General features: G+C 35.6%; 2 protein-coding genes across 2 annotated transcripts; both read right to left on the reverse strand.

Moving 5' to 3' along the window:
• Nucleotides 1-6,128: 6,128 nt before the first annotated feature.
• On the reverse strand, nt 6,129-6,500 carry LOC127873793 (UPF0739 protein C1orf74 homolog). The gene has a single exon (XM_052417820.1). The coding sequence runs from the start codon at nt 6,498-6,500 to the stop codon at nt 6,129-6,131; it is 372 nt and encodes a 123-aa protein (XP_052273780.1).
• A 206-nt stretch (nt 6,501-6,706) lies between these two features.
• LOC127880600 (ribonuclease P protein subunit p14-like) lies at nt 6,707-18,035 on the reverse strand. The gene is made up of 5 exons (XM_052427922.1): nt 17,955-18,035; nt 11,039-11,114; nt 10,331-10,418; nt 9,369-9,524; nt 6,707-7,314 (listed from the first exon to the last, which is right to left on the reverse strand). The coding sequence occupies exons 2-5, from the start codon at nt 11,095-11,097 to the stop codon at nt 7,246-7,248; spliced, it is 372 nt and encodes a 123-aa protein (XP_052283882.1). The 5' UTR covers nt 11,098-11,114; nt 17,955-18,035; the 3' UTR covers nt 6,707-7,245.
• Between the last annotated feature and the right edge of the window lie 9,023 nt (nt 18,036-27,058).

Here is a 27,058-nt window from a genome sequence, read left to right on the forward strand (position 1 = left end):
AGCAGAGAGAGTTGCAAAGGCTTTTGTTGATACGTATGTATCACGATTTGGATTTCCTTTGTCCATTCACTCTGACCAAGGCAGTAATTTCACTTCTTCTTTATTCAATGATATGCGTGGATTGCTTCAAATTAAGCACATGACTTCAATGGCTCTCCATCCACAATCAAATTGAATGGTTGAACGTTTCAATCGAACACTGGGAACTATGTTAACAATGTACTGCTCCTCAAATCAAAGGTCTTGGGATACTTTTCTTCCCCAAGTTATGATGGCGTACCGCTCATCAGTTAACTCCAGTACTGGGCAAACACCAAATCGGATGGTTTTCGGTCGAGACATTGTCTTGCATTTACAAGCATGTATTGGTCTGCCACCCCAGTGTGATAAATCGGATCAACCTGAAACATATGTAACAAACCTTAAAGATAATCTTACGACATTTACAATTTGGCAAGAATAGTACTTAAGGACAAAATTCAATATCGCAAACGGCACTATGACTTGAATGCAAAAGCAAGACCGTTTAATGCCGGTGACCCAGTATGGTTGCATAACACAACACGCCGTCCTGTTTTATGCAGTAAACTGTCCCCTCAATGGAAAGGCCCGTATGTCATCACTAAAAAAGTAGATGATCTAGTCTACATGTTAAAACTATCAGCTATGGCACCAGCTAAAGCAGTACACGTTGATCGACTTATGAGATACAAAGGCACCCATTTACCTAAATGGATACAGAGTTATAAGTCTACTATTTAAGTAGAACAGTAAATCACAGTGAATAGTATTTTGTTAATGTCTACACACACACTCGAAGAATGTTTTATTAACAGAACGTTTATTGATGTCTTCAGACATTCCTTACGAGGAATTTATTTTTAGTTACTAGAAGCCCCTAGTATATCACTGTCTTCATACAAAGTATGATAAATACTTTAAAGATTGGACATATAAGTCATACAAGTACCTAGTCGTGGTAGACGAGTTAAGTGCAAGGTGGTCACATAAAGCTGATGTATGTGTTTTATATATAGAAGGCGCGCGCAATTGAGAGCTCTCTGGAGATAATGAAGTTGGCCTGATCACCCAGCTGCGATTTATCCCGTGTTGATTTTTGCTTCTGCTAGACATCGTATGTGCACCATACTAAGTATCTACCTGTGCTCAGACGAGACTTTGTATGTTTCAGAGTTCAAAGGTACCCGACGATGATGTCTTGTGTCCATTTTGTGTGTCGGGAAAGACTCGAGAATTCAAGAAAGTCGGAGACCTGCGACACCATGCTAAGACCAAACATCCCATAGAAATGGAGCATGCTCCAAAAGGTCTTTTCTCCACGAAGACGTGTTTTTATTTCTCAATTCATCCACTGGAATATTCTAAACTGCATGACGTGGACAAGGAATTGTCACCGGAAGTCCAGTATGCCAGATATCTCATGGCTAAATGGTCGACGGGTAGAAGCCCTGGAATCGAGGAGAGGACTGGCACGTGGGAGGAAGCCCTAAACAAATCTCTCCCACGTCAACTCCTCAACAAACCTCCCCCACGTCAACTTCTCAACAAATCTCCCCCACGTCAACTCCTCAACAAACCTCCCCCACATCATCTTAAACGAAAAGCCACGGACTCGTTGTTCCTTTTGGCTATTGTCATAACTCTCGACTCCATCAAGGTATTCGCAGAATCTGTTTCTGATGTGTTCCAAATCCGTCTTTACAGGAATATCTCCACTGACCGCCGTGCCATGGAGACTCTTAAGAGGCGCGAATTCCTTGTTAAGGACGCCATCGAACCCGTCGGCCGGTGGTCAACATTTCATGACAGTTCCCTTGTGTTAGAAGAAGTTGCCTTAATCCTTGGAATAAGATCGTCATACATACATTCTATCAGAAAAAAGGATAACATAATCTTCAAGGCTTTCTGCATGGCTGATGATGACGATGCAAGATCCCTCCGGTCACCGTCTCCAATTTCTATTCACTCTGAGGAAATCACCGACACAACATCATCTTTATCCACTATCAACAAGCCACTTACAACTCGACTTTCAACACCTGTACAAGAACCTGCAAGAGCAGCTACCCTCGCTACACCATTATTCGACGAACTTCCTGCACCCGCCGCATTATCCCCGCTTCCTTCTGGCACTTCTACTCTTCAAGATCTTCCTCCAGCAACACCAAACTACGCTCCACCTTCACCCCTTCAAGATGATCTCCAAACCCCTGTTCCTGCTTCTCCACTTCAATCCAACACACTTCAAGATCTTCCTCCAGCAGCACCAAACTACGCTCCACCTTCACCCCTTCAAGATGATCTTCAAACCCCTGTTCCTGCTTCTCCTTTTCAATCCAACACTCTTCAAGATCTTCCTCCAGCGACACCCACTCCACTAGCCCAAGATGAGTTATATACAATTGCCACTCCCACTCCAGCTGCCAACATGTACAAACCTACTCCATCTGCAAAACTGCTTAGATTCAAAGCTCGATCCCTGCTCGTTGATGGAAACATGCCTCTCTTCCCTTCAGCCAAGCGAGACTGGGCAACAGTTGAAGAAGAGTCCATACTTCTTCTTCCCAATCTTTTATGGCCCCCCAAGAATTGGCGAAAAACTCACCCCTGATCAGCGTCTTCTGGCTGTGGAATTCGCCAGCATGTCCCTTACACAGACTGAAAACAATTCTTCACTCCTTCTTCCAGAGCGATCGTTCTTGATACACAACTTCCACTTTCTTGTGCTCCCCGGCTCTGCAGGCTTTCCCCTGGATAATAAGGCAAAGGCCCGACTCTACACTTATCAATCTCTCCTGGACATCGCGAATGGAAAGGACCAGTCCCCGTTTGCTAATCAGACAGATCTTCTGAAGGCTCTAACTCCTCTCTTCAAGAAGTCTTCAACGCTCCTGGAAAAATCAGTCACATTAGAATGTTAGAATGTAAATGTTATTTTAAAGCGAAAATTTTCAAAATGGACTGTGTTTGTCAAGATAATTTGCAAACCGAATATAAGTGTATTGTTGTGAAGATTTGTTCATGAATTATGGACATTATATCTTGCGTGAACATTTACTGTGGAAATATTCATACTATGAAGTTGCATAACATTGAATTATGTGCCATGGACGTTAATGGTAAAACATGTGTACTTTAAACATGGATATTTAATGTGTGTGCTATTGAATTGTGTTTCATGGACTTTGTGAATAATAAGTAAACAGTGTTTCATGGACTCTCATGAATGATTATGTGCCATGAACTTTAAAGACAATAATTTAAACATGAACCTTTTATGTGTTATATTGAATTGTGTTTCGTGGACTTGTGTGCCTACCACATGGGCATCAACATTAACCTCTGAACAGTGTTTCAATGTCATTTTAATAATGAACATTATAGTCTTGAAAAGTGCTATTCTTACCTGGAAACTGTGAAAGAACAGCCGCATGTTGAAACCTGAACTGAAGTAAGAATGAAATTAATGTTATTATTATAAATAACATGTTTTGTTGATAAACTATGCAATTCTTATTGTGTGATGGAGAAGTTTATTTCTTTAAGGTAGGGGAAATGTAAGGCCCTGGAGTATTAATTAACTTGTTTATTATCTGTTATTTCATAATGTAAACAAACTGCTATTGTTTATATTATCATTACACTATCCCATACACAAGATTATGGTTGAAGTGTTTAATTGTTAAATCAACTGATAGAGTATTCATTTAAATATGTTTTGTCTAATGATTATAAACAAATGTTAAATTCCAAAACTTCAAGGAGGCAAGTCCAACCGTCATCTTGCAATGATTCTATTGGTTATATTCATTTCTAAGTGACTTAACATTGTATGATTATAATAATACGACTATACGTTACTTTAAGACACTATTTATAGTCATTAAATGTTCAAATATGTTGTTATATGTGTACAATTCGCCATTCCTAAAAAGTACATTTCAGCTGTTGAAGTATTTCGGATATATTGTACCCTAATATTTCTTTTCTGTCATAACTGCATTTTTGTTTAGGTCAGAGAGAAGTATAATTGTTTATTGTTAGATGTAGAATCTTTTGCTCATCTATATTTGTTCCTAAAATGTTATTTTGTTAGTTAAAATATATATTATTGTTGAATGTTTTGCCGCTAGAGAACTTTGTTTAGGATTCCTAAATGCATTTGATTGGTTGTCGCAATCCTAAGTCGTTTTGATTGGCTTAGCCAAATTCCTAAGACATAAGTGCGCAGAATCACGCAGAATCCTAAAGTTGCTGGGCGGCAGGTATAAATAGCGCGGATAAACAACATTTGGTATCTTTCATGATCACAAAAACTTCCGTAACGTTCATTACGGCATAAAAATCAGATCTTTATTAATTATTTAGATCTTATTGTCAGATCTTCTCCATTCAGAGAATGGTAAGCTATTTTACAAGTTAAAACTAACTTTACATCTTTGGTTACAGTATTTAGTACATTAAAATGATTCATTATATGTCTTTTGAACTCCAGAGAGCTCAAGAATTTATCTGTGCTATACGAAAATACTTGTTATAAGATCTGTGTTTAAAGTCTACATTGAAGTGCCTTTTGAAACATGTCGACTTTATTATGCGATAATATTAGTAACCTTTAGTATCTGCAAATAAAAGATATTGAAAACATGAACCACAGTTGTTTTGAAGCCATCCTGACAAGAGCGGCTAAATTATAGGCTGGGTACTAAATGGTAGCAGTACATTACACTAGGCATAAGCCTTCTTGAGTTATCGTCCGGATCCATTCTACTATTTCGGGTCACTGTGACCTTGACCTTTGACCTAGTGACCTGAAAATCAATTGGGGTCATCTGGGAGTCATGATCAATCTACCTATCAAGTTTCATGATCCTAGGCCTAAGCGTTCTTGAGTTATCATCCGGAAACCATTTTACTATTTCGGGTCACTGTGACCTTGACCTTTGACCTAGTGACCTGAAAATCAATAGGAGTCATCTGCGAGTCATGATCAATCTACCTATCAAGTTTCATGATCCTAGGCCTTAGCGTTCTCGAGTTATCATCCGGAAACCATTTTACTATTTCGGGTCACCTTGACCTTTGACCTAGTGACCACAAAATCAATATGGGTCATCTGCGAGTCATGATCTATGAACCTGAAGTTTCATGATCCTAGGCCCAAGCGTTCTTGAGTTATCATCCGGAAATTACCTGGTGGACGGACCGACAGACCAACCAACCGACATGTGCAAATCAATATAACCCCTCTTCTTCGAAGGGGGGCATAATAAGCAAAGAAAAAGCATAACAAAATCATGTTAAAAATGTGATACAAATATATAAGTGATGGAGATTCTTACCATGACTCCAGCTTTGACCAACTTTGCTATACTATTGGTAACATTATCAGTGAATGTAGTTAATAATGCCATATGTGTTTGTATAAAAACAATTAATATATCATAATGGTAAACACTTAGTCTACAGCATATATATTCAAAACTCAATAACACAATTATTCAATAAAACAAACCTTGAGTTTTTTTATAACAAATATTAAATTAAACTAAAATGGTCCATTTTACCACTCTCCTTAATGATACTGTGTGCCAGATATAGAGTGTAGCTGCTATGCAATTAGTACAGGACAATGCTTGTATTTAATTGAGCAGAGCTCTGGGAAAACCAGGCTTAATGCATTTACATAAGCCTTAGGGGACGACATTTGCCACTTTTATGGCATTTTTGTTTTTGTTTTAAGGTAGTGTCTTCTTGTAGAAAATCCAATTTATGTGAGAAAATGGCGTCCCTGAATAGCCTGTGCAGCCTGAATTGGCTAATCTGTAAAACACTTTAAGCACATGAAAAATATCAGTTTTCCTAGAGCAGGACTCGATTTTAATCAAGATCAGTAAGGTAACGAATAACTCAAACAGGATGAATAAAACTGAATTGGAAATTTGTTACTACATTACAATTGATAATGCATACATATAAACACACACATACCCACAAAAAAGTGAAATAAAAAAAGAAAAAAGTTTTGGGGGTCCTGTTATAAACAAAACATAATTTCATTCACACCATTACACACAGATTTCAACCAATAATAGCTTTATATCAAATCATAAAACCACAGATTCCATGCAAACATTCTGGCTTTCAAATTCAAACTGTTTCACATCACTGGAGCATCTCAACTTGTCTGCTAGCTTCTCTTTCCATCTCACAACCACCTGCTCACAGTGCCCTTTCAATGCCGATGGGTAGCTGAACTGATACAGGACCTGTTTGTCAAATGACTGCCTGACCTCTTTCGCGTCGTCCTGCACAACACAACATTCCAGTGTAGTTCTGACGGAGACAACCGTAAGATCCACCATGTTCAGACACGTGTCACTGCAGTTGCCTTCACTCACATCGTACCAATACACCAATGGATAGTCGAGCAATACACCGAACAAACTTGATACATTGGAACTGTCAGATACCGTCATCACACAGTGTTTAATTTGAGACCCGTCTAATTCTGTTAACGTTTCTTCAAGAGTTTTTTTCATTTCATTTAAAGCACTCAGTTCTATTCCAACCTCAGGTTTACCAACAGCATGGGAGACATTAATAAAACAATTATGGACATGATCTGCAAGAAACCTTTTACTGGACTTCTTAATTTCTTCCACATTAACAATTAAGCAATCTGTTCCTAACTCAATAACATTGAAATTATTAATTATCAATCTGTGTTCTTTTAAATCAGATAAAAGTTTTAATACTCCAGGGATGGATACCGTACCAACATCATACAAATATGCTGGCTTCAAGCCTTTATCAACTGCTGATAAATAATAATACAAAACTGCAGCATTAACTTTTTTGCCAAGATATTTCCTAACAGCTGACTTTAGTCTCTCCATAGATTTTGTTCAAATTAAATTTAAGCCTTCGTTAAGGAATCTTGAATACGCCTTATGGAACAACTTCAAATTTAATTTGTTTAAACTGAATATGATGTAAACCTGTTTTCTTCACAAGTATATGGAAACATATTGTATAACTTGCCCATACACATCCTTATTATAAAGCCATTGCACTAGTACTATGTCAGAAATACTACCAACTATCAGCAACGTTTTGAAATAACTTCATTTGTATGGTTATTTAGTTGCATATTTACATGCTAACAGTATCATCCTTCATTCAATTAGTGCACTGAAATGAAGTCAGACCCAGATAACTTCTTCAATGCTCAACCACTTCCAAAGACATTAAGCGACTGTTCCCAGACAATGCCATCAGATGGGGAGAGATCTGAAATAAAACAGGGGGGTTAACATCAGTTAAGCCCTCTACAGTCTAATACCTTTAAAGATTGAAATGAGGTTGAAAATGATTTATATTATAAAATTGTGTTTAACATTTGAAAATAATGTGTGTTTAATAGTCATCAGATGGGGAGAGAACTGTAACAAAACAAGGAAGGTAACATCAGCTTAGCCCTGTAAGTTCGAACACACGCATTTGCTTCCTTTTCAATACTGACATGGGTGGGGGAGGGATTTTATTTCAAAATTGTGTTAAATTTCAGAAAAGTATGTGTTTAGACAGTACCATCAGATGGGAAGAAATCTAAATTAAAACAAGGGAGGTATCATCAGCCTAGAAGTGTATTTTTGATCACAAGAAATTGCTTCCCTTTGTAAAATTTAAATTTTGGGGGGGGGGGGGGGGGGAAATTATTAAATATTACAAAAGTCTGTTCAACGTCAGAAAAGTATATGTTATATGTTATTAAGGGCCACCAGTTGAGACATATGTAACATTTTAACTGATGAAGTGCCCATATAATAACAAGCAAGAGTCAAACATTTGACATAAATGTACCTCTAAACGATTTAATTTTCCAACATTAATATATATAAACATTTAATAATATTGACATTAATAATCATGCCATGAGGGTTGTTATACGTTACATTTGGGACGTTCTCAATTGTTTCTCACAGGTTATATTATTGCTGCCAAACTTGCCTCTAGTTATCAAGGTGTGCATTTTGTGAAGTGCTAAACATTCACTAAAATGTAACTTTCAAACTAATTATAAGTCATTGACTTATACTTACACTATTCATTTATAATCTAAATAAGTTTTATTCACTTAAGGCCAAATGCCCTAAGGAACTGAGCATGCGGCGTTCACAAGGTTTCACAAAAGACTAAAGAAACCTGCCCCAACACCTGGCAGCCATGATTTAAACATCCCACTCTCAGATGTATACATTTTTTTTTAATGTTCTGTGCATGTTTCAAGATGACTGGATCAACAATGTGCCTTCCAAAGTGTTCAATGGTTTAACTACCGCATGCATTATGGCAGCCATGTTTTTCGATGGTCAGGAGCTTTGCCTCACCCATTGGAGAAATCATTTCAACAAACCTGAGCCAGTTTCATGAAGATTGCCCAAACAAATGTGACTTCTAGACTGCATAAGCTTCTTCTTTAAATGTATGTGACATAGTTTTGACCCGAAATGACCCATTTTTAACTCTGTTGAGATATTCTAACATACAAATATTCTGACCAAGTTATATACAGATAGGCCAAAAAAATATGACCCCTACTGTAGTGGCTTCCCAAGCTTTTCTTTAAACTTTAAATAGTGACCTAGTATTTGACCAAACATGCCCAGTTTTTAAACTATGAGAACAAATGTTTTGAACAATTTTCATGAAAATTGGACAATGAATTTGGCCTTTAGAATTTTTACGAATTTTTTCTTTAATTTGACCCAGTGTCCTAGTTTTAGAATCCACATGACCCAGTTTTTACACGCTCAGAGATATCATTAGGATAAAAAAATCTGACCAAGTCTAAAAAAGATTGGGCAAAAGATTTTTCTTATATTAAACAATTCACCAAGTATTTTACTCCATGTGATCCAGTTTTAAACCCTGTCAACATTGATACGAATGTTCTGACCAAATTAATGACCATTCTGCAATAAATGTGGCCTCTAGTGTTCACAAGCTTTGTTTCTTATTTTAAATTAGCCCTGGTGAGCTAAAAATTACAAAAACAATACAAAATCTAAGTTGTCAGTATTATTCTTTATGTATACCAATGTTAAAGATAATAAAATTAATAAAAGTAAAGATAATACTGTAATTAATTAAGACTTCATCAATCATGACACACTACATAAACAAGGCAGATACCTGAATGATGCAAAAGGCACATAGCAGTCCATTTAAGGTACTGTACAAAGTGAGGGCTGACCAGAAACCAGTCAGATTCCTGACAAATGTGAAAGGTCAGTTCATTCATGGAAATGTACCGAGTGAGCTGACAGAAAAAAGACAGATACCTGAAGGATGCGAAAGGCGCACGACAGTCCATTCATGTTACTGTAAAGAGAGAGGGCTGACCAGATTTTGGAGAGGTTGATATTTGGTATTCTCAAGACAGCTGTCCGTGAAGACTTCTCATAGATCAATACATCTATCAAACTGCATGACAGAGCCTACAACAAAGTGCAACAGCTTTAAATTATATACATTACAACATCATTCAAAAGTGCAAATGACAATATAATTCATATTATATTACTTTATTACCTTTATTAATAGCATTCAATTATACAAATATAAACAGAAAACAGAATTCATTCATGTAATAAATGTGGTATCTATTAGTCATACTAATTCTGATTTATAATCGGATATAATTATTTTTTAATTGAAAACTAAAACAAATCAAAGACTGTTGAACACAATTCTTACAGGGGTAATTGTTTGTTATAATCCAATAACATATATATATATCATCCATGTTCCAATGGAGACCCATCATAAAACATTTAAAGGCATTCAAACATTCTTTTTTTTAACAAATTATTTGCAACAATCAATTTTACAATAACATTACCAAAGTATTAGATTATTACCAGGTATTGGAACATCAATATCACTTAACTTGTTTAATGTAAATAATACTAGGTAGTAGTCAGTGCAATAAATATATACTATTTAAATTGCCATCAATATTTCATTGAAGATATTGTGGGCTAATTGTGTATTTGTGGGAGAGCCATGGTAATATTATATTCAGTTTTGTATTTCCTAGTACCTTTGCATGTATAAACAATATCAGGGGTTCTTTTAGAGTTTTTTTTATATAAACCTGACATCAAGTTCTAGTATAATTATATTTTTTTTGGGCAAAGCATATTCATAATTGCTTTTGTGATGTAATAATTTTTCTTGAATATTTTATTATCTTATATTTGCCTCCATATGAAAAATTGATTTAAATGATCAAAATACTGACCAGTCCAAACATGGATTGAGCTGCCTCTAGGATTATCTGTTTGAATGCTACAATGTCGATGTGTGCGTGTGTGCCCTCCTCAAAGTCCCTAGTGATTCAACAGAGGCTGTATTTCTCAATACCTACTAACATATTTTACATGGGGTGTATTTGTGCTTAAAGTATTCTATTTATCATCATAATTAAAGAATTGACTGTCTGGTTAGCGCAGTGGTTAGTACACTCGCTTATCACCTAGGTGACCCGGGTTCAATTCCCGATTTCGGCAGCATGTGCGTTTGGTTGGTTGTCATCATACTGGATAGGTGGGGTTTAAACCCTGCTACTCCTGCTTGCCCCCACAACACAAGACCACAGAAAAATTGATAACTCTTTTATAAAAACAAAATAGCTGGCAATTGCAACTTTTATTCAAAATACGCCCACACTTTTGTGAGTCTGGTAAGTAAATTAGGTAGGAGTGCTGGGGACACTCCTGGTCCACACATAATGTAGCATCTGGCTCGGAAGGGACCTCATAATGTTCGAAATACTCACAAATAATTATAGCATCAATTTTCGCTTCATAAATCCTTTATATAATAAGTGACCGTTAATTTCAATATTATCAATATGTACCTTTTTTACATAGTAGTACATTTTATTATGTAATTTGTTGAGCATGTTTACAATTTAATGAAAATAAATATGAGCAAGAAGATCACTTACAATCTGACTTTCATATAACAGAAGTCCAGGCACCCTTTACTCACAACTTTCTTGTACATGTCAACAACTAATTACACTGAAATAACACAAGAATGAATCATTAGTAATGTGGATGCAATGCTATTGACTGTGTAACCATATACATTAAATGACTAAAACTTTGTTCCTGAAATTGCAAGTTAGAAAAGCTTTTTATTTCAAACTATTACTAGAACATATTTTGATGGGCTTTCGTTTCTAGCAGAGCTCTGTTCAACAATGTTAAGCTTCTTTCTATATAATTGTTGTATTTTCCTGCTAATGCCTCAGTCACAAATAATTTTGTTCCCTGCCGATGTGTCTGGTCTCCAAGCATCGGAAAGACTGGACACGTAGGAGCCGAGCCGTCCGATGAGTGACACAATTTAATACCTCAGTCAAAAATAGAGACCAATCCCGGTCCAATAAGCAGAAGACATATTTTTCAACTCTTTGCAATAGGGCCCGGCCAATGATCGCACGGACACCGGATTATATTTAAGCATGAAGGATTAAGTCTCACTTTTACCCGATGTCAGGCCCAGGAAGGAATTGAATTGAGATAAAAAAAAATGATCGGATGATCAACGCATGGTTATCGACTGGTGATCGCCCGACATCAGATTCATTGTACGTGTATCGGCAAACATCAGGGTTTTTCCCAGGGACATATATATCGGCCGGCAACCTCTGATTGCAAGAGGGCTCAACTTCCGGTAAAATGTTAAGTGAGATTTAAAATTAATTCTGACACCACCGGATGGTACAAACTAACCCGGCGGTGTCCGTGCGATCATCAGCTGGGCGCCAGCTTGATACGCGTACAAATACCACGTCCGCTGATCGGACGGTGCTCTGTCTCTATTTGTGACTGAGGTATAAATAGTGGAAATTTATCCTTCTATGTCTACTGAGTTGCGCAAAAAAATAATGTGGGCTACTTTTTATTCAGAATATGCATGTTTAGCATTAATGTTAAAGATTGTTTTACAAACCTGTATAGATACACAATCTCTACTTACTACCATACATATTTAAATGATAACACTTCCCTTTGGATGCACATATATATGCATTTTGAGTGGAATCTGGATTAACTCTAAATTAAAACTTTTTAAAGTGAAAAATCCTGAGCTCCAACAGAGGATTGAATCCACCACCTCCAGAGTAGGAGTAAGACACTTACCACGTCCCTTACGAGATAGCCAAACAGCAAGGCTGTTTCAAGTGACCTTATTACACTACACTTTATTGGAAAACTATAGAACGAAATAATGGCAGATTGTAAGACAAGGTAAATACTGTCATTTAAAATGCTTTTTAATGCATATCCTAGGTAATCACATTTGCAATACTTAGCCTTTGGCCTTTAGGCATTGATTATGTAACAAATAAGCCAATATATATTGTTGTTTTAAATTTTGAAATTTATTTAACTGTTTGGTTTCACATAAGTGGTCATAAGACATTTAGACACTCCCATAAATTCAGAAAAAAAAACACATCAACATTGCGTAAATCATTTATCCATGAATAAAGAAAGATATAAAAAGACTAAAAGTACAGTCAAGTTACCATTAACAGATCATTACCAATAGCGTATAACTTTGATGTTCAAGAATGCGTATCACAATTTATAGCTATTATTTTTATATGATACTTTGCAGACAGCATATTAAAGGCATTTTCTTTAAAATGCGATATTTTTTATCAGTTATTTTTTTATCAGAATCGGGCACCTCTTTGCCAACAATTTTGGTGTGTTTTGCTGACATGTACATACGACTTTGTTTACTTCAGGCACGTTTAGAGAATGAGGTTGGACATTTAGCTCGGCCACATTTTGTAACTATGTTGGTATTTAAGTAAGAATTATATGCATATATATTTAGAGGCATTTTGTAGTCTTTGTGCCTGCAAAACAACATAAAATTTCAGTTTTGTTTTCCGTTTTTTAAAGATTTTTTCACCACCCTAAAGGTAATGAAGAATTAGGGCATTAGTGGATCAACAGGAGTAAAACGTTTTAGTAAAAGGGGCTGTCTCAAACATTTGAAAAGCCATCCAATTGTGTTACTGACATTAAAATAAAGTATTAAGGCTGTAAGGGAATTATATAATCTAATGTTATGAAGATTTTTGTTTAAATAAGAGTTTACTGTGAATGATACATATAGACATAATTATGATTAACATAACATATGTCTGTTCATTCATCAATTAAAAATGCATAACAGTCAATACACCCTCCCCTAGATGGGTATCAGGTTTGTTCAAACTGGAATATGCATATGAGAGAGGCTTATCAGCAGTGTATTAATTAACAAGTAATAAAACTGACCCCAGAGTGTGCCACTTTACTGATTTATAGCTGTCTGCTCTTGGAGCTTAGGAAACAGAACTCCTATGTTCTAATAACAGTTGCAGATGAAATATCATAATTAAGTTCATACAACACTGGACAAGACAAATGTGAATGCTCAGTCTCTAACAATAAATATGTGATTTTCATTTTGTTTGCATTTTGTGTACACGATGAGAATGCTACATTTGAAGATGCAGGAGGTAAGTGCTTATTCAATATTTCTTTTTGCAAACTTTAATAGTAATCAAGTTGTTGATGTTGAGAATTTAACAGACTGGGGTTCAATTACTGAATATTTAGCCTGATCGGACTTTTTTTCCCATTAAAATGAACAAGATTTGTTAGTTTTAATGATTTCTCTTAAAACTATTTTACCATATAAGTAAACACCACCAAGTAACATATTTTTAACGGATATGCCTTTACACAGGTGGTTTCTATGTACATTTATAGAAGGAATTCCATGTATCGTATTCAAATATTTAATATGATATAATAGTTGTAAAGTGAAATTATTAAAACAAACAAAACTTGTACATTTTTTATGAAATATATCTTGATTGGGCTGCATTCAGTAATTGAACCCCAAGCAGCCTGCGTTCAAGTACAACTTTATTTTAAATACAATATGACAGCCAGTATTAAGCCTGCATTAAAATGCGTTTAAATATGTTTGTAAATTTTAAGTTTATTATCAGTAAAAACAAATCGGCCATTATCATAACTATATGATATCTTTCCCTAAATTAATAAATCACATTTTATTAACCAGTATGCAAAATCATATAGTATCATTGTTTATGTTTAAATATTTCAGATTTGCTGTAGATATCATAAGAATGAAATTTGCAAGGACTTTTTAAGTGTTTAGTGTTGAAAAATGTGATCAAAAATACATATATTGTGAAGATTTTTTTTTTACTTTTTAAAACAGAAAGATGAGTGAGGAAATTTAATGTAAAGAGAACACTAAAAGGATATTAAGGGGAAGCCATCCCAGTAATGAAATCAACTGTGTGTTTGGGTACCGCGTATTTTATGAGATTGTGCCCAATTGTTTTTACATGTTAGTTTTTAACTGAAGTAGTGTTACTTTTACTGCTGTTGACAAACAGGTATTCAATATTTTGTATTTTACTTAAAATGATTTGATATTTTAATATGGCACAGTGCAGAGGTTGATATTGAGTTGTCTTTACTAAGTTCAGTTTCTCTCTAAATATATTTTTTAAACTAAAATTATATTTCACATTTTTCACTTCTTATGAACTAAATACAAGTAATCAAAACTTTTAAAATAATACGTTAAATATTAGTACTGCTCGATTGGTCATTGTCGGCTTGGGTACTACTAACATGTACCCAGGTACTCTTAAGTATACTTACATCCGGTAGCAGTAAATATTCTTAATCATACTCGGTTGATATTAGACAGTACCCGAGTTGTATTCCCGCAAAAAATCCGTTGCCGTAAAACGTGCTACCGATTATCTTAAACAAACTTCTCTTTTAAAAAACTGCATCAACATGCTTTTTGAGTACGAGTTTAGATAATATAGAGGCCATTTTACAGAAAATTGACATTAATGTGAACAAAATTGATTTAACAAAAAATAACCTACAACGACCGATTTAGCGTTAAATTTTCCGGGAACATTTTAGTATATTTACCATATCCGGGGCACATGTAAGTATACTTTAGAGTACCCCGGATACATGTAAGTAGTACCCGAGCCCACAATGACCAATGGAGCATTAGTTTATCTATTTATTGTTTTGTTTAAAAAGTACAACCTACCAGAAGTACAATGTGGCAAAATTACATACTTTACCTAACAACTGTATATAACTACTGTTTAACATTGAATGTTCATTATGACATTATTTTCATTGCTTTCACTGTACATCCGTGTAACATCATCTATTAATTTAAATTGGATAATAAATTGTTCTAAAACAATTTCTTTGGTTTAAAATTACTGCACATTTCATGTAACAGGGTTTTTTCAGCACTGTCTATGCCTCCGGAAATCGGAGGCGTTCCCAAAGCAAACGGACCCGATCCCAAACCGAAATTATTAAAATAAATCCCAATCTCCAAAAAAAAAAAAAAGTGTCTTATGACTTATGATTATTAGATTATGATGTGTATCATACCAACAAGCACTGCTGTGGTTGAGCGAGGATTCAGCACCATGAACCTGCTGTGCTCCCCATTACGCAGCACATTCACACACACCAAACTTACTCATCTGATGCTTACCTGCATTGAAGGTGTAGATCTGAATGACAAAACATTGGAGGAGCTGTGTGATGCTTTCAAAAACAGAAAGCAGAGAAAAATTATGCTGTAACTTGTGTGACTAAACAGTGTTTGTTTTGGTAAAAAATATCTGCTATAAGTTTTTGACTGTACAGTTCTTATCTCAGAGTGTAACTGTAACTGAAAAACAAAATTGCAGTACTTGAATAAACGTTGATCATGCCAAATGTTGCATGGGTTTTATATAAAGAAGACAAAATAACAAATAAAAACAAACTTATTTGTTATACCACTGACGTATTTAAGCATGATAAATTCACAATGTTTTCCCAAAATGGGCCGTTTCATCGAAGCAAAAATTCACAAGATGGACAATTTTGTCGATAAAAAATTCCCAATTTGGTCAGACTCCTTTTCCCAAAATAGGCAGAAAAACCCCTGTGTAAAATATACTCTGAGATCTGGAGAAACGCAATTTTCAAGATAATGTCTGCTTGATAAGAGCATGTGGTAATTGGATATGGCCCTAAGTAAGAGATATGCCATGCTAACTGTCTTTATGGCCTGTTAATTATACGCTAATACAGTGTTTTTTTATGGCAATTTCGGGGCCGATATTCGGCCCCATTCCCCTGTATTTTTCCCCGATTTTGTAGAATAAAATCCCCTCCAGAATTTTTTTTTTTTTTTATTTGTTTTAGAAAGAACTCTCTTATGATAAATATTCATTTCATAACAACTAACAAAGTATATAACAAATTAATAATATTATATGATTTTGAATTATTATAAAGAGTTACATAAAATAAAAAAATTCCTGAATCAGTGTACTTTTCATATGAATTTCATGCTTTTCCCAAAATGGCCAGGAAAAGGCCTGATGTATCTATATATATTGTGTCAATATTTGATGATAAAAACATTCCAATTTGGTCCATTTTATTGATAAAAAATGCTCACATTTGCCATTTTATTGATTAGAAAGTCCCAATTAGACTCAAAATGGCTAGGAAAACTGAGACTGTGCATGAAGGTTTAACTGTCTGAAACTAATGTTGAAAAATTCATTGGTATATATTTTAGAAAAAGGACAGAGAAATTCAGCTGTGAATACAACATTCATACATACATGACTGTCTTTTCATATAATAAATTTCAGAACATATAAAAGAGTGAATTTTTAATTTTCCCCTTTTCCTAAAAAACGACGCGCTTTTCCCCTTTGGAAGGGCCCCGCCACCATTCCCCTATTTGTGAAAAAAAACACTGGCTAATAGTACCCTGCTGATCAGCCTCCCTCAGGAGCATTTTCAAGATTTACAACCTCAGTGCCCATCCAAGTAGGAGTGAATAGATTTATTGATTGAAAAATTAATGGTTTCATCACTAAAAAAGACCAATAGTGCATGTGTACAACATATGTTTGTATGATATCGATAATAAACAGATTTAGGCCTACTTATTAAACTTTTTAACAGCATCAACATTCACTGTTCAATTATAATATATTGCCAAAAACAAATTAGCTAGCCTGTGGAGAAGCTCACTTATGTACTGCTAAAACAAAGCTGACATATTGACAATCCTTTCAAATTCATATGACAAAGGAATTGTTATAATATAAATGGAATGAAACTACCATTGATCTAAAAATGGGTCAGGTTAAAATGGTTAGTGTTTTTTTAGTCTAGTGCAGACTGCTATGTTGAAATCCATAGCTTGCAATATGTAAAATACCTATACAATACAACATAATCACTGTTTATTAGCATATCAACTTTATACAATGTTTTAATCACAGTATACAAGTTTCACGTTTTGACAGTTCAAATAGCGTTTGAGATGCCCCACGAGTGGTTTTGGTTACTTGATCTGTTATTGCTACAACTGATCCGTTAATGCATGAATTCCGCTGTGAATAAACATGTGCCACAAAAATATATTTTCTGCAAGTGCAATTCAATACAGAATGTTTTCTTTAACATTAAGCAAAAGTGATATTTTATTAAACTGAAGCATCAAAACATTTATTGCTATTCACTAGCACAACTTTATTTCGCTACTGATCCGGTAATGGTAACTCGACTGTATCAGTAAAACTTGAGCATTTACAAATAGTGTTTTTCATTTTTCAATGTCCGAAAACGGATCTCCGAACAAATAGCTTTTGATTCGGATAACCTACTCGAAATTCAAATCTCACCAATTGTAAAAAAAATAAGGTCTAAAAATGGATAAAGTTATTTAAAAAAAACCTTTAATAAGCTTACACCAAATTTGCAATACTTTTTTTCTGATAAAAATAACTACACACATTTTCTTTACATGGCAAATTCTTAACTAAGGGAGGTAAATTATAATACCACACACGGTTATGTACTACTATGAAATATCAAGTTTTAGCAATCTTAAAGGGGCCTTTTCACAGTTTTTTGCATGTTTTGAAATAAGTCATTAAATGCTTTATATTGATAAATGTAAACATTGGATCTTAAAAGCTCCAGTAAAAAAAATCAATAATAAAATTTAAAAAAAGAAAAAAAAGTAGCCGCAGCTGGACTCGAACCAGTGACCCCCGGAGTCCTGGAGTAAAAACGCATTAGCCCGCTCGGCTATTTCTGCCAAGCATACTTGGTTGTAGTATTTCATGCATTATATAAGCAATCTTCGTAGTTTCACAAAATTTACCGACAACAACAGATTATTCAATCGTTTCGCGTTGCAACGCTTTATAATTTTTAGGTTTTTAAATCGTCAAAAGACGCATATATTAGCTATATTAGACCATGGTAAATGTTCAGTAATACTGTTTCCTCACAAATATCATAACTTAAACGAAAATTTGTGAATCTGGAACAACTTTTTTCAATTTTGTCAAATTAACCAAATCGTGAAAAAGATCCCTTTAAGAAAGTATTGATGAAAATAATAATGAAGTTACAAATGGTGGTTATATAGCAGCCATTTCTAACACGAACCTCGTTTTACCAAAAAATGGGAAGAAATATCTCACGAGTAATGCTGCGGTTACTATAGGTTCGAACCAATTTCTTGTCCAAAGAAGCATTACAAGTTATTATATTTTTATGGAATATATTGAAATATTTTGTTCACGAAACATATCAATACAGCTAATTATTAATGAAGCTTAATAAATTAAAGATTTTTAGCTCTTGTTTATAACACATAAAAGGTGTTAATTTTATGACGAGACATCGTATTTAGCAGACCCTCTTGATATTTTTCGCCCGGGATTTTCAAGAATCTTTAAATAATTTTAATTAATTGATAATTTAAGGCAAATTACCTATCATATAATTATACATAATTACCTCTTTGAAAATAGACAACAAACGATGAATGTTTTGACACCTATTTTATTTGAAGTATGCAAAGCCGAAAAACATCAAGAGGGTTCGCTATATACAATGTCTTATCATAAAATTAACACCCTGTCTGTGTTATAAACGAGAGCTGTAATCGTTAATTTATTAAGCTTCAATTATAATAAGCTTTATTGATATTTTTCGTGAACAAAATATCTCAATTTATTCCATAAACAAATATAATAATCATGGCAAAGGAAATTAAATGGCCGGTATCTAACCCAAGGAATAATCGCCAAGACCATAGCATAAGTTCGGAGCGTTATGACCGCGCGCTACTTTCATACAAATTCATTCCTTATTTACTTTCATTTTTAAACCCTTTTTTCTTTCGTATACAGAATTTTATTCTCCTAAGCAAGATGTAGTTTTAAAAACTGAACTCCAAATATAAACACTACATATCGGTATAAAGTACGACCATGTTTACCGTAAATATAGATTCTGAAACGGTTTGATATTTGCAAAAGTTAAAGTTATAACTCGCCGGGCTGCCCAAATTAGAAGAAAAACTTCATATATATTTATATATCTGAAAACTACGAAACGTATATAGGCTTTCTAATGATTTATAATTTGTCAAAATCGACCGAGAAATAAAAGTAAAATTAGTAAAAAAGACGTTAGTGGGTACATCAAAATCAGGTATGTGTATTAATACACATACCTGATAAAAATGTATAACCTTGGCGCTTCGATATAATATGGCAAGCGAAACCATAATATGGCAAGCGAAATGCACATTAATTCCTTAAACCACGGTTTAACAGTTAACTATATAGTTAAGAGACTTTGAACCCCGGTTCAAAGTGCCGTTTGAACATTAATTCCTTAAACACGGGTTCAAAACTTTGAGCTGCGGTTCAAAGTCTCTTAACTCTATAGTTAAAACGACCAATGAAATCGGGATATTTGCATTCTAATTGTGGTTTAAGCTCCGCTGATTGGTTGTCTCTGAATTATGTAGATATCTATTTTTAGACACACTTTGAACCGCGGTTCAAACTCTTGAACTCGGGTTTAAGGAATAAATGTGCAAACGCCACTTTGAACTCGGGTTTAAAGTCTCTTAACCCTATAGTTAACTGTTAAATAATTAATGTGCATTCCGCGCGTCTTAACCCCTGTTTTAAGACTTTAAACCGCAGTTGAAGACTTTGAACCGCAGTTGAAGACTTTGAACCGCAGTTCAAAGTCTCTTAACCCTATAGTTAAGAGAGGGCCAATACGGAATTAATGTTAAAACGGCACTTTGAACTCGGGTTCAAACTTTCTTAACTATATAATTAACTGTTAAATATTTAATGTGCATTCCGCGCCTCTTAACCGCAGTTTAAGACCTTGAACCGCAGTTTAAAGTCTCTTAACCCTATAATTAAGAGATGACCAATGAAGTCGCGGCATTTACCTTCTAAATGTGGTTTAAGCTCCGCTGATTGGTTGTCTCAGATAACAGATTTGTATTTATTTTTAGAACACTTTGAACCGCGGTTCAAATTCTTGAACTCGGGTTTAAGGAATTTATGTGCAAACGGCACTTTGAACACGGGTTCAAAGTCTCTAAACTATATACTAGTAGTTTACTGTTAAACCGTGGTTTAAGTAATTAATGTGCATTTCGCTTGCCATACTTCGATGTACGCTAATCGATAGCTGCTGGTCACGTGACAAAGTTACGACAAGGTTAAACGCGCGGGGGTAAAACATAAAATGTTTATTTCTCGTGTTGAACTCGCTATGAATCCATTAATAACTTCGCAAATATACTAAAAGTTACATTTTTTTTGAAAGAGGAATTAATAAGCAACAAGATAACATATAAACCAATAAAATCGGATCATTAGTTTTTGCATAAAATTAAATTTACTACAGTAATGGTCAACTACTCGATTCAACTCCTGTCAATATACGCTCCGTGGCCCTGGTCGACGAGCTTCTTAACAATTTGTGTAATCGAAAATATTTACTTGCGATTTTTAAAGCGAATAAAGCCCATAAAAAGGAGCGCTGAGCTTGTTTGCGTTTTATGTATTAATTATTTCTAAAAGTCAATAAATTACAGCTTTCAATACATCGTCAGGATATGATGTTATATAGTGTTAAAGAGCGCACTTGTATCGTATTTGTACGGTGGCATATTTATGATATAACTTAAAAAAAAAACTCAGGAACTTACCTCTCGCGCGTGGCTTTTGTTGTTACCTGGTATCGAGGTGCCATCCGTTATCAAAGTATCCGCATACCCAGCGTGTATATACTCTTTAAAGATTGTCGAAAATCCGAATGTGTTTTATTTTAACATTTTTTAAAAATCCAGTGTCGTAGTATCTTAAAACCCGATGATTGTATTCTTATTTAACATCCTGCTGATTGACAACGCTTAGACTCGACTCATACTTCTCGAAAAGGGGATCGACGTGTTGTTTCTTTTTCTGTTTGAAACGTTTGAATGATTCAGATGCAACCGTGCGCAGTATAATTCCCATCAGAAAGTGTGAGAGGACTATACTTGTCGGTCAACGCAAAACGAACAATATGCGTTTGTTGCGTATTTAAATGTGCATTGCCGTACCACGCAGCAAAAATCCGAATGGCTGTTCAAAGCGATGCACCCCGTTTTCGGGTGATTTTGAGTTGGATACCTTGTTATATATGAATATATTTGATAGTGAAATATTTTTTTTCAGAAAAGTTGACAGTTCGTTATAATATGATTATTTATCATTCAAATGATGTTTTTACTAATTAATATCATAGCCACACGCTTACCACCTGTGGCCCTGGACAACATTTCCGCATGAACTTCACTTGGGCAATAGCTGGAATATATGAAGGCTGGGTGTATGCTTCTTATGCATAGCACTTCCCCTACCTGAGACCTTTCTTCATGTTAAGTTTGACTGAACAGTTACAATACATGTTAAATTTACGATTATCGATTTTAATTCACTCGTGATCATATAAAATATATTTTTTCACTCGTGGCTTATGATGATCACTCGTGAATTCAAATCGATAATCCACCGAATCCAACAAATATCCTCTATATATTGACATGCAATACATAGTGGGTCATCTGTAAAAAAATCAAATATTACGTATATTTATGAATAAAGTGAAATCATTTATGAAGTCATCTGAGAAACAAGAGGGCCTGAAAGGCCCAAAGTCGCTCACCTGAGATTCAAAGGAACTGACCTGTTCTGTGCAGCCCAAGATGTCATTAGAACAAAATGTTCTTACCAACTTTCATGACTGGTGAACACCCTGGCAGCCACCTTTTTCAACAGACCAGAACCATTTTCATACACATTCAAGATATCATTTAAACAAATATACTGACAAAGTTTCATGAAGATTCAGAAGTCCATATAAGGAAAAATGCACCGCCCACTGGTGGCCATGTATTTCAAGCAACTGGAACCATTTTTGAACTTGTCCAAAATATCATTGGGACAAATCTCCTGACAAAGTTTCATGATGAACGCACAATAAATACGGCTTCTAGAGTGTTAACAAGGTTTAACTATAGCTATATAAGGAAAAATGCCACGCCCTCTTGGCGGCCATGTATTTCCACCAACCGGAACCATTTTTGAACTCATCCAAGATATCATTGAGACAAATCATCTGACCAAGTTTCATGATGATCGGACAATACATGTGGCCTCTAGAGTGTTAACAAGGTGTTACAAAAGCATGATATATAGCCATATTAGGAAAAATGCCCCGCCCCCTGGTGGCCATGTTTTTAAGCAACCGAAACCCTTTTCAAACTAATCCAATGATATCATTAGGACGAATCTTCTGACCAAGTTTCATGAAGATCGGAAAATAAATGTGGCCTCTAGAGTGTTAACAAGATTTTAATATAGCCATATAAGGAAAAATGCCCCGCCCCTTGGCAGCCATGTTTTTCAAGCAAACGTAACCATTTTCGAATTCATCCAAGATATCATTGAGACCAATCTTCTGACCAAATTTCATGAAGATTGGACAATAAATGTGACCTCTAGAGTGTTCACAAGGTTTTACTATAGCCATATATAGCCATATAAGGAAAAAAGGCCCCGCCCCTTGGCAGTCATGTTTTTCAAGCAAACGTAACCATTTTCAAACTCATCCAAGATATCATACAGACTAATCTTCTGACCAATTTTCATGAAGATTGGACAATAAATGTGGCCTCTAGAGTGTTAACAAGGTTTTACTATAGCCATTTAAGGAAAACTGCCCCGCCCCCTGGCGGCCATGTTTTTTCACCGATCTTGACCATTTTCGAACTCGTCCGAGATATCAATGAAACCAATGTTTTGACCAAGTTTCATGATGATTGGGCAAAAATTGTGACTTCTAGAGTGTTCACAAGGTTTCTCTTTAGCCATATAAGGAATACTGCCCCGCCCCCTGGCGGCCATGTTTTTCGACGGACCGGAACCATTTTTTAACTCAACCAACATATCATTTAGACAAACATTTTTACAAAGTTACGTGAAGATTGGGCATCAAATGTGACTTCTACAGTGTTCACAAGGTTTTTCGTTTTTTTTTTACCTAGTGACCTAGTTTTTAACCCAGCATGACCAAGTTTCGAACTCAGTCGAGGTATCAATGGGACAAATGTTCTGACCAAAGTTCATTAAGATCAGACAATAAATGTGGCCTCTAGAGTGTTCACAAGGCAAAATGTTGACGACGCACGACGGACGACGGACAAAAGGCGATCACAAAAGCTCACCATGAGCACGTTGTGCTCAGGTAAGCTAAAAAGAACGATAACAAGTTTACCGTATGCACATTTACATAAAATGTTAATGGGGCCTTTTCACAGATTTTGGCATGTATTGAACTTTGTCATTAAATGCTTATTATTGAAAATTGTAAACATTGGATCTAAATCTCCAGTAAATAAACAACAATTATAAAAATAAAGAAAGAAAAAAAGTAACCCTCAACTGGGCTTGAACCACCTAGTTTTTAACCCAGCATGACCAAGTTTCGAACTCAGTCGAGGTATCAATGGGACAAATGTTCTGACCAAAGTTCATTAAGATCAGACAATAAATGTGGCCTCTAGAGTGTTCACAAGGCAAAATGTTGACGACGCACGACGGACGACGGACAAAAGGCGATCACAAAAGCTCACCATGAGCACGTTGTGCTCAGGTAAGCTAAAAAGAACGATAACAAGTTTACCGTATGCACATTTACATAAAATGTTAATGGGGCCTTTTCACAGATTTTGGCATGTATTGAACTTTGTCATTAAATGCTTATTATTGAAAATTGTAAACATTGGATCTAAATCTCCAGTAAATAAACAACAATTATAAAAATAAAGAAAGAAAAAAAGTAACCCTCAACTGGGCTTGAACCACTGACCCCTGGAGTAAAAGTCTATCGCTTAGATCACTCGGCCATCCGTGCTCATACAAAAAAGATGTATGTTATGAGTATCCTCGTAGTATCACAAACATAACGACAACAACAGAACTCTCTAAATTATTTAATCTTTTAACGCTTTATAATTTTCATGTTTTTGAATCGTCAAAAGATGCACATAATGGATATTTTAGAGCAATGTAAACGTTCTGTATTAATGTTTCCTCACACATATCATAACTGCAAAGAAAATTTGCGAATCTGAAATATATATATATATATTAATTTTGTCAATTTACCAAAACGTGAAAAGGACCCTTTAAGTTTAAACCATTGTTGAGACGTACCTAGAATAAGATCATTGACAATTACAGGCCTATTATACCAAAGGTTTGTTTCAATCTACACATTTCAGTGCGCCCCACGTGATTCCGTCTCATGATTGTCTAAAAAGAAATCCCATTTGAAAAATGAAATTCAATGCCTGAAGTCACCAAACACTGACTTAACATTGGCGTTAAAGCTATTTGAGCACTCTACAGGCGCGGATTTATTCATTTCATACGTATTCAGTCCACGTGCAATTAATTTAATCTGGGTCTTGAATTGCAATACTCCGAAATACATCAACACAATGGCCGTGTACGCATTAACAATCAACAAACACGTAAGAGATGGAAGGTAGCCGAGTATCCACTTGAATATCGCCACAGGTAGCAGCAAATCTTCTAGCGATTCGTAGTCATAATACACAGCAGAACAAAGGTACTCCAAAGTAAAAGGGAAGCTTATACTGCTAGAAACCATGACATAAAAGGCTGCCACAACGAAATACCGTTGATTCCAGAAGCCCACGCAACTTCCTGTAATAAAACAGTGATGAATGCGCTTCAGAACGCATCCCCTGCAGTAGTTGCAGTGGTGTGACCGCGGCGGCGTGAGGGTGTCACACTCCTCGCAGAATTTCCAGCGCATCTCTTTCCGGTCCCAGCGTTCAAATTCCGCCTCGTGTTCATTTGAAACGCTTTCAATATTAACCACATCGCTCGCACCATTCAGGTCCCGTGCTTGTCTGAAGCTTCGTCAACCTTATTAATACGAGATACACCAGTCGATCCATTTGAATAGTGTACATGTTTTTTAGCTTTTGTTGTGGAGTATAAATGATTACAAACAAGGACTCCGATGTAGTTGAAAAGACCATTTGTAGCAGTGAACATAAAGACTATTTTACAGAAAAGCTGAATACGGTGGTCCCAATCGCCGAAAAGGTACGGGATGATTTGGACCACTGCAACGTACGGATGCGTAATTAGATACCGTGAGTGCTCGCCAAAGTTTCTGAAAAAGAAAACAAACAACAAAGCGTCAGTTTTGCAAGAATTGTATTACAATTTTAGCTTTCAATAAAGTTACATTAATGAGTAATTAATTGAATTACAAATGTACAAAGTCAACAAACATCGTAAATCATTATTACCTATCATTACCACATTTATTAACATCATATTATATCACATCATTATTATAACCATTATTATCATCATAACCATCACCAAAATTAACAATAACTGCCTCAACTACAACAAAAACATCAACAATAACGGTATACCGCTATTACTTCAACGGTGCAATAACACTAGTACTTCTGTCACCGCAACATTGCTACTGCCTGTAACTCTCGTGAACAGACCAGCTAACGGCTCAGGTGTACAGACCTTGGTATGACTCTCATGTACAGACCTGGGTATGACTCTCTAGTACACACCTGGGTATGAGTCTCATGTACATACCTGGGTATGAGTCTCATGTACATACCTGGGTATGAGTCTCATGTACAGACCTGGGTATAAGGCTCATGTACATACCTGGGTATGAGTCTCATGTACAGACCTTGGTATGACTCTCATGTACATACCTGGGTATGAGTCTCATGTACAGACCTTGGTATGACTCTCATGTACAGACCTGGGTATGACTCTCTAGTACACACCTGGGTATGAGTCTCATGTACATACCTGGGTATGAGTCTCATGTACATACCTGGGTATGAGTCTCATGTACAGACCTGGGTATAAGGCTCATGTACATACCTGGGTATGAGTCTCATGTACAGACCTTGGTATGACTCTCATGTACATACCTGGGTATGAGTCTCATGTACAGACCTTGGTATGACTCTCATGTACAGACCTGGGTATGACTCTCATGTACAGACCTGGGTATGAGTCTCATGTACAGACCTGGGTATGAGTCTCATGTACAGACCTGGGTATGAGTCTCATGTACATACCTGAGTATGAGTCTCATATACAAACCTGGGTATGAGTCTCATGTACATACCTGGGTATGAGTCTCATGTACATACCTGGGTATAAGTCTCATGTACAGACCTGGGTATGAGTCTCATGTACATACCTGGGTATGAGTCTCATATACATACCTGGGTATGAGTCTCATGTACAGACCTGGGTATGAGTCTCATGTACATACCTGGGTATGAGTCTCATGTACATACCTGGGTATGAGTCTCATGTACATACCTGGGTATGAGTCTCAGGTACACACCTGGGTATGAGTCTCATATACAGACCTGGGTATAAGTC

This window comes from Dreissena polymorpha, chromosome 1, assembly GCF_020536995.1.
Source record: "Dreissena polymorpha isolate Duluth1 chromosome 1, UMN_Dpol_1.0, whole genome shotgun sequence".
NCBI lineage: Eukaryota > Metazoa > Mollusca > Bivalvia > Myida > Dreissenidae > Dreissena > Dreissena polymorpha.